General features: G+C 29.5%; 1 protein-coding gene across 22 annotated transcripts in view; it reads right to left on the bottom strand.

Annotated features, from left to right (window-relative positions):
- Nucleotides 1-9092, bottom strand: part of LOC106867804 (kinesin light chain) — a 126492-nt gene that overhangs the window by 67124 nt on the left and 50276 nt on the right. For 2 of the 22 annotated variants that reach the window (XM_052973601.1, XM_052973620.1), the window contains exon 1: nt 6754-7153. The exons of 10 other annotated variants lie outside the window; for them this stretch is intronic. In XM_052973601.1, the coding sequence (XP_052829561.1) occupies nt 6754-6884 (131 nt within the window). In that variant the 5' untranslated portion in view covers nt 6885-7153. Of the gene's footprint in view, nt 1-3212; nt 3305-5591; nt 5632-6753; nt 7157-9092 lie in introns of those variants that run through there. 10 more of the 22 variants (XM_052973603.1, XM_052973619.1, XM_052973611.1 and 7 more) reach the window with 9 other exon arrangements.

The raw sequence follows: 9092 nt of genomic DNA, 5'->3' as shown, positions 1-9092 counted from the left end.
CCTCCTATACACATACATTGTTTTTGAGAATGACTCAACTGCAAGTGGTCCTAATATCGATTAACCATAATCTAGATATATTTGTATGTGTGTGAGAGAGGGGGGAGAGAAGGAAAGAGAGAGATGGAAATGGAGAAGAAGTGGGGAGAGAGATTACAGTATACAAAAATTGTTTTCTTAAAGCAATTCAGATTTCTTTAGCTATCCAGAAGTCAAGGTTCCTACCAGAAAGACAGAAAAAAAATCTCATTTCTTAAAATAAAGATATGGTTTCTATATATATAAATTGGGAGAAGGAAAATATTTCCCAAGGGTTATATAGTCAAATGAAAAACCATATAAATAAATAGATAAGTTATGCGTGTGTATGTGTACTCATAAACCAGTATTACAAATCCACACCCAAATCTTTTGTGCAGACTGCATACTTACGCACACACATACACACCTATTGCTTATTTTATTGACCCCCATAATGACAGTCAACCCAGGTATTAATTGAACTAAGAGCAGCGTGATACTGTAAACAATCCATTAAGAGTTTTCTACTTCCTTAGTCATCCTTATTTATCATCCCTACCTTCGTTAGTCATCTTTACATTAATAATGCTGATTATTATAACAACAAAACTAATTAAATTCACAATCATACCGTGGAGCAATGGTAAATATTTTCTACTATGCAAAGTATTCTATTATTTCATTATACATTCAAGAGAAATCTCATTAAAATTTGTCTGCCTGCCAAAATTTCCCCTGTCCACCACCACCATTTCTCCATCCCATTTCCACCCCACCAGACCTCATCTCTCCCGCTACTAAACCAAAACGAGGATATTTACTTCACAACCAGATTCTAAAATATTCTAATACATCAATCTAATCAACATTTATAACCTATATGTTGGAGACTATTCAGAATTACTTTATTGATTTTCTCTTTTCTATTATTACCAATGGTTACTAGGTAACAATAATGAGGAGACTGCTTTCCATAGAATAATGGATTTTATTAAAATATAAATACCAATTAAAAACTGTTTTGTATTACTGAAATGAGTACAGAGGATGGAGAAAACAAAAAGGTGTTTCAAATGAAGAATTTTTTTAAAACCTCACCAATCTGTCACTTTTTTTGTCAGCTGATGTAGCTTTATGGCTAGGTAACTAACTACTATACTGAAAATACATTTATGTAAGATAGCCATTATATTTAACTGTATTATTTGACTGCTACATTTTTTACTGAAATAGCAAATAACAATGTAAAAAAGATTTAATAACTATTAAGAACCAACTACACACATAGATACGTACATGCTTGCACATACAAATATATATATATATACACATATATTCTCATTAAGCATGCATGCACATGCAGTAACTGATGGAACGAAACATCAGCAAGGATAGGAGGGGATGGATGAAGGAAAATAATAAACTGGTGAAACTGTGTTGAGAACAAATAGTAAAAGCTTGTCACTATACAAGAACTGTGAGGAAGAAACATTCTCTACATAGAGCATCTTTTCAAAAGAAGGCAATGTGATGAATTTAATTACAGAAAGGAAAGATTTACATATTGATAATAATGTAAAGGATTGGTATCTAAACTATGCAAATAACAAATTGCTTAAATCTTTTTTATAAAAAAAAAAAGCAATAAACTGTACAAACTATCACTGACATGTTTCCATTATAAACAAAATTTTAAATTATCTTTCTAAAGATTTTTCACTATTAGGTTTACTAGGACAATTTCTTGAACATAAGTTTCTTATTATTAACACTTAAAATGCTGAAGACATGGTCTGGCTTCAATTCAACAGAATTCCTTACTACAATGCCTATTAGTTATTCCCAGGCCTTGCTTGAAATGCAGTCAGGTCCCAGAGTAAAAACAGTTCCTTTGCTTTGCCAGAATATAGAGAATACTTTGTCAGGGGGCGGTATGATTTGTTTTAACCACATTTCTTGTATTTATAAAACAAAGTTCAATTTAAAATATCCTTAATTGGAACTGTCAGAAAGAGTAAGCAAATTGAGGCTAATTATTCCAATAACAAAACTGGGAATGATGACCACTGATGATAATCTGAGCTAATATTTTTTATTTCATTTTTTAAGAAAACTTTGTTGAATATCTGAATCCATTAAAAATATTAAGCTTGTGATCTTATAAAGAATTTCAAGAGTTGTAAAATTTATAAGAAAGGATACTGCAATCATATTAAAAACAAAACTAGACATGAAAATAGTATGAAACACATACAATGAGCAAGAAAATATACATTGGATTTCTGCTAATGAGCTGTTAATAGTTAACGTCAAACAGCATGAAATTTCAGATTTTATTTAATAAATGAATTAACTTCTTTACAGCATTATTTACAATTTTTTGTATGCATGTTAGGAATCAATAAAAACTACTTATTAATGAAGATAACTAGTTTATCATCAGAAGGAAAGAGACATGAAAAATTAATTTCAGTATTTGTTGTAATGCTAGACTCCAACATTATATCACTGCTCAATGATGGTTTGGCTGTTACATTATTCAAACACTACCCAAACCCGGACATAAAAGATGAGTCATTCTTCGCAACTCTAGGGACAGAATGATCTTTACAGGATGTTTGCAAAGCACTGTAAAACACAAAATTCTTATTGTTTAAGAATTTTATTGTTTTTTTTTTTTCTGATAGAGACACTTGTTCCTTTTGACTTGTAATTTTTGCTGACTGATTTTACCCAAGTGTTGTACTGGTATTGATTTTATGGACCTTAAAATATAAATTATGGGTAATACGACCTGGCCCAGACTTAAAATGCCATGATTTTTTATGATTGACAGTTTCATTATCTTATTTTGATATGATTGATAATAGAGTATCGATTAAAAGTAACAATTGTTAACAATGCATAATATATGTATGCACAGGCACACACATGCACAATTTAAAACAATCAATTTAAATAATGTATTCTTAGTAATTTTAGTAACTTAAAAAACTTAGCAACTGAAGCCTATCGTGTAAAAATCATAATACAAAAATGTAAAAAAATTGTAATATACAAATTAAAAATTCCAGTCTTCTCACTCTTATACAATTTAAACACTAATATAACAGTCTTATTTCTATTAATTTAATTAGTGAACCATGCTCATTTCCTTGATAACTTTAAAAAAAAAAGCTAGCAATACTTACTGGTACATTATGAATTTATAAAACCACTGATGTATATACCCTTTAATAATTTGTGATTGTGTGTTACTAAAACAATGAGTCAATAATCATGCCTAGGAATCAAGGAAACAGAAATAATTATAATCAGTTACTTAGTCACATGATTAGAAAAAAATAAAATTAGAAAAAGATTTACAGTTCATTATTCTGCCAGTATAAGACATAACACACACATACACAAAAGAAGAACTATCTCTACAGAGAACAGGTTCTTAATACTTCAGATCTACTTGACAATCGTGTGACTAAACTATGCACCTAGGTCAATAAAAGCCAAACAGGTGTACATCAGCATATCAACTAAAAACAACTTGATTAAAAATTCATAGAACTAAGAATATTCTGTTGTGACAGACTGACTATATATCAAACATTTCTACTAACTTCATCCTTAAAATTATAGACACAGACATTCAGTATACCACATGTAAGTCAATGTAGAATTGATGTTTACCATTACAGCCTAAATGAAAGTAAAAGTAAAAGTACATTTTGCATAGAAACATCGCCCCTGAGACTAGTCAATAGCACTAGCTGCACTGAGTAGCAATAATTGCTTCAGTCTCAATAAATGTCAAACAGAATAATAACACTTGCTACAAGCAAGCAACTATTTGATAACAGAGGCTACAAAGCAAACTTTTGAATAAATTGGCAACTGACAGGACAATCTCGCATCATATTAATAAACAGTCATTAATAAACATACTAATTAATACGTGAGAGGATATAATGCAGAGAGCTTTAACAAGATGGTTTTGTAAATGAAAATAGGGAATTCTTAAAGCTGCACAGTCAATAACTCATTTAATACAAATACTAACATATATCTTACCTCTTGAAAAATTTTTAACTAGATGTTAAAAAATAAAATAAAAAGTAATGACAGTCTTAATGGGACACCAAACTTAATACTTTAAATCATTTTATCTGACTATTCAACGTTGACATCAATTTAGCTCAATTATCCTAACAGTAATAATAATAATAACAACAAGAGCTAGTTGCCATTTTGAATATTGATGACCTTGTCCGAAACATTGGTAAACTACAAAGAAGAGATTGTGAAATGACCAGAAAGAAGATGAAAAGCAAACAACTAAAATATAACCAATGGCTTCACTTAAAAATTGATTATGCTTCATACCATCATACACAAGTCCAGAGAAAGGGAAGCATTTAATATTTGTGTGACAAGGAAACTAAGGTCTTCATTTCTCTAGAAATGTTACAAGATAACTTAAACAGCTAAATTGTAAATAGCATTTAAAAGAATTTTCTATAGGGATTCTATACATTTACGACAGTGGGTTTTTGTGAATAGAATAGTGTATTGATAAAGATCTGTTTGAAACTGGGTAAAGCAACATCCCACAAGAAATCAATGAAAGAAATTGTCCATACACATTTATACAGTCATTCACTTTCACTTCGTTAATATCTAATTTATTAAGATGCTGGCAAGCAAACCTCCCGACCCACATATGAATGCATACAAGAAATAAAGAAACCTAAAGATTCAATTAATTGAAGTAAATGATAAAAAGAAAAAGAAAAAATTGAATAGGCTAATAGAAGAGAGCAATTGTTAGATGAATCAATCAAGGTACTATTAGCAGGTACTAATGAAAAAAATAAATAAATGAAATCAGATGAGTGGAAAAGAGATTGAAAGCAAAAAAAAAAAAAAAAATTTGAAATAATCCTGAGTAGCAAATGAAACCATAAGCCTATTATATACAATAGTAAATCTAGTAAGAGAAACAGAGAGAATCTTATTTATTGGCAGCCATGTTTATATTTCACTTGAATTATGGAAAATTTAACAGCTAGAACATTGAAATCAGAAATTTGGGTATACTATCTGCATAGAAATATAAAGTAAAATCTTATTATTTTCATTAAATGAGAGTACAACTGATATTTTGAAATTGAAAAAAAATTTATGGTAGTTTTAACTGGAAAAAACATTTTGAAGTATAAAATAGCATTGTGACCTTATGAGTGATTAAGGCACAGATTGTTATGTTTTTATAATTGGAAAAATGAGAGTACATATATATAATCTGACAAAGATAAATTATTATTTTTATTTTTTTGTAATCATGGGAATTAATCATTAAAAGAATAAAGATTACAATGCAGTTGGCAGTAGCTTAGTGAAATATTTTTCTCCCTTCTTCATATGTATATTTGTGTGTATGTATGTGAGTGTCAGTCAGTGGGTATATGTGTCAACTGAAGCAACAAACTAAATCTAGTGACCACAAAATTAATTGTAATATCCTAGGTATGAAATGTATGTTCAGTGAATGTGAAACAAAATAACTGCTATATTACCCTAAAAATAAATCCAACATGGCTTCTCTAGAGTACAGTGATATTTTAAAAAGAGAGAGAGAGAGAGAGAGAGAGAGAGAGAGAGAGAGAGAGAGAGAGAGAGAGAGAGAGAGAGAGAGAGAGAGAGAGAGAGAGAGAGATGTCAAATAAGATGAGTAAATGAAGCTAAACCAGAAGTGTCAACTGATGATATATCTCAATAAATACTTAGTAACATGCAATATAAAACCTTCAATAGAATATAAAATGATTCTTATATGATGAAATAAATTTTATTAAAAGAGGAGAGAGAGAGAGAGAGAGACATGAACAAATTTATCTATTTTCAAAGAAACCAGGAAAATCCACCCCACAACAAACTGGCTTATTATTTTAAACATCCAATGTTATTGGATATTAAAATATATGACATTTATAAATTCAATATGTATAAGCTTTCATTCATAGAAACAACCTTTTTTTTATGAAATATATAGAAAAGATCAGGCAGTACATGTAATTTAATATAAAGGAATATCTGTAGATCATCTACACATTGTTGCTTTTTTTCTTTAATTATCAGAGAAGCTGAGTCTATTTGTTTCAAACAATATAGCAGTGTTATAGCCACATCATTTGTACATCAAACAAACAATTTTCTATCAATTGACACACACGCGCAAAACACATATCTATACATATGTAAACTGCAATGTAATTTCCCTCAATGACTGAATGAAGAAAAAAAAAAAATTAAATAGATATATGAAATTACATTCATCTGTGTACATCATCAATATAAAACCCAATATGGAAGGTTTCTTCAAATATTTTACAAATGTCACAAAAGATTGATGATTAAAATCTCTATATTGCACAAATACCAAATATATATATATATATATATATATATATATATATATATCTTACAAATATAAAACAAAATAAATATATACATATATACACACGCTGGAAATATAAATTAAATTTATTGTTCTCATTGTGTAAGAATAACTCAGTATTTTATAAGTCAATTCAGTGGTGATAGGAAACTAATACAAAGAGGAAAGAGAAAGTAGAGAATAAATATATCTAGAAAAATGCCTAGCAACAGGTTAATTTTGTAATTATTATAAATGGAAAAATGAACTAAAATGGTAGCCATGTTGAAGCTAAAACTTACATTCGATATGATTTTACTGTTTGTGTAACTTCCATCGCCAAGTGAAGTGTAGTGCTCAGGATCTCTGCTAGATCTGAGTTCTCCACTCGGTAACCACCATGGCAGAAACAGTTGACTAGCACACAGGGCATGCTCACTGATGCTAAAGGGGGGGAAGACAGGGCAGGAGTGAAATACGCAATCTTTATAGAAATGAATAATTTCTCCCCCTTTTTTTTATCGCTTAATAGACAAACCAAACTACACCTAATGACAATCACTGATTAAAATTATTATAATAAGATAAATAAAATCGCTAAGAGCAACAGTTGGAAATAAGCAATTTCAACTGTTTGATTGCATGCAACTAGTGAATATACGCTGACAAGTGTGCTAGAAACACCATAGCACCCACCACCACGATAGTAGATGTTTCAGCTACTGATAGGGAGCAATCCATTGGAATAATTATTGCAGCTATACAACCACCACAGCTGGCATATTGATTTTTTCTAAATCTATCTCGCTCCACTATAGCTTCATAGCAGTAGAACCAACTAGAATAGTGAAGCAGATAAGTGACATCATGTGAGAGATAATTTATGAACAGAGACAAGCCTAGCGAATATAATGTTGCTTCTCTACAGATGCATATATATATATATTTTTAAAACACTAAAGATTCAGATAATGTTTTATAGGAAAGGAATATAAATGTTTATTTGTCTGCAATGTAAAAGGTTCAGGAACAAAATTTTACCATTTTTTACATTAATACATATACACACATTTTCCTTTTCAGCATCACTATTTTCTCTCTCCTCCTCCCACACCATCATTATTACTAAACATTATATTCTTTTTATTTACTGGAGTCATGTTTGTATTCTTCCCAGCCATTTCAATAATGACAGGAACAATACAGGCATTTGCAGAGCAGAATAATTAGGAACTAATTAATTAGAGCACAGCATCTTTAAACAGTAGTTGCACCACAGATGGAATGAAACAGTCAACAGTTGGTTATTTTGAAGAAATTTATGGAAAAAAAACAACAAAAAACGAAAAAAAAACATTAAAAAATGAAATTCTATTGGTTCTTAATTTATTTTAATAAATAAATTATAACATTACTAATCATGTTTCATTTTTCTTTTCTTTTTTTTTTATCAGAAAGAAATACTTTGAAACTAGTTTATTTTTTCAAATTTTCTTTTTTTTAAGAAAAAAATTTATACAATTTGTATTGTTACATACTTAAGTAAATTTCAAATAAGCTTTAAATAAAAAGCAAAAAAAATAAATGTATTTTAATCAAAGTTTTTCTTTTAAGACAACCATCTTTCAAACAAACAAAAACTATTAAATAAAGCTTATATCTATCTTTTATACATACATAAATGTTATGTGATAAATAAGTTGTAAATTTAAGTATTTTAAGCAGTCATTTTAAAATTTCTAAATATTTGATAAGAAAAAAAAATTGAAAGAACAACACTCAAGTGAATTTATATTTGATGTCTTTTGTCATTTCTTTCCAAAGTAAAGTATTTAAAAAAGTAATGAAAAACAACCCATTGAAATACAATATGAATAATGCTTAAATATATGCATAAACACATCACAGAAACGCTAACTACACTGGAAGATAAAATGTCAGAGATTCTGATGAAGGTTATATACATTTATTTTGAAGTTTAGTTTTAATAATAATTTCTTTAATAACTTTGGTAAGAATGTGGAGTGCCTTGAATGAATGAGATAATAATATGGAATACAGATTTATAAAGCAGGAACCATACAAACTAGTCAGCAACATGGTTCCCCCCAATTTAGCTTACATTAAATACTGGCAACACACACACTACATTATATATTGCATGATTGACAACTAATGTGGACATTAACACCATAATGTCCCGATAAAACTACTGATTACATCATGACTTCAAGTTCTACTGACTCAACTACAGACATCCTCTCCATTTGCTATTTCTTCTCCATATACATATAAACACATAATTCTTTTATTTTACTGGTTTCCGTCACTGGAATGTGGCCATGCTGGAGCAATGACTAGAAGGCTTAGTTGATCACACTAACCCCAGTACTTGTCTTAAGTTCAGTGTTTATTCTACCGGAGTCATCTTGTTGTACTGCTAAGTTATGGGAATATAAACAAACCAACACCAGTAGTTTTCTGCTGTTTCTTCTTTTTTTTTACCTCTGGCACCATGGTGCCTTTTTTTTTTTTTCACAGGTTCAGTCCAACTATGTCACAATGAGACTGATCACAAACAAGAAATGCTTACATCAATCTATATATCTATAAATGAGTGTGAGTATGTGCTTTAGTATGT

The sequence above is a fragment of the Octopus bimaculoides genome, chromosome 16, assembly GCF_001194135.2.
Source record: "Octopus bimaculoides isolate UCB-OBI-ISO-001 chromosome 16, ASM119413v2, whole genome shotgun sequence".
Classification (NCBI taxonomy): Eukaryota; Metazoa; Mollusca; class Cephalopoda; order Octopoda; family Octopodidae; genus Octopus; species Octopus bimaculoides.
This window is presented reverse-complemented; position numbering and strand designations above follow the sequence as displayed.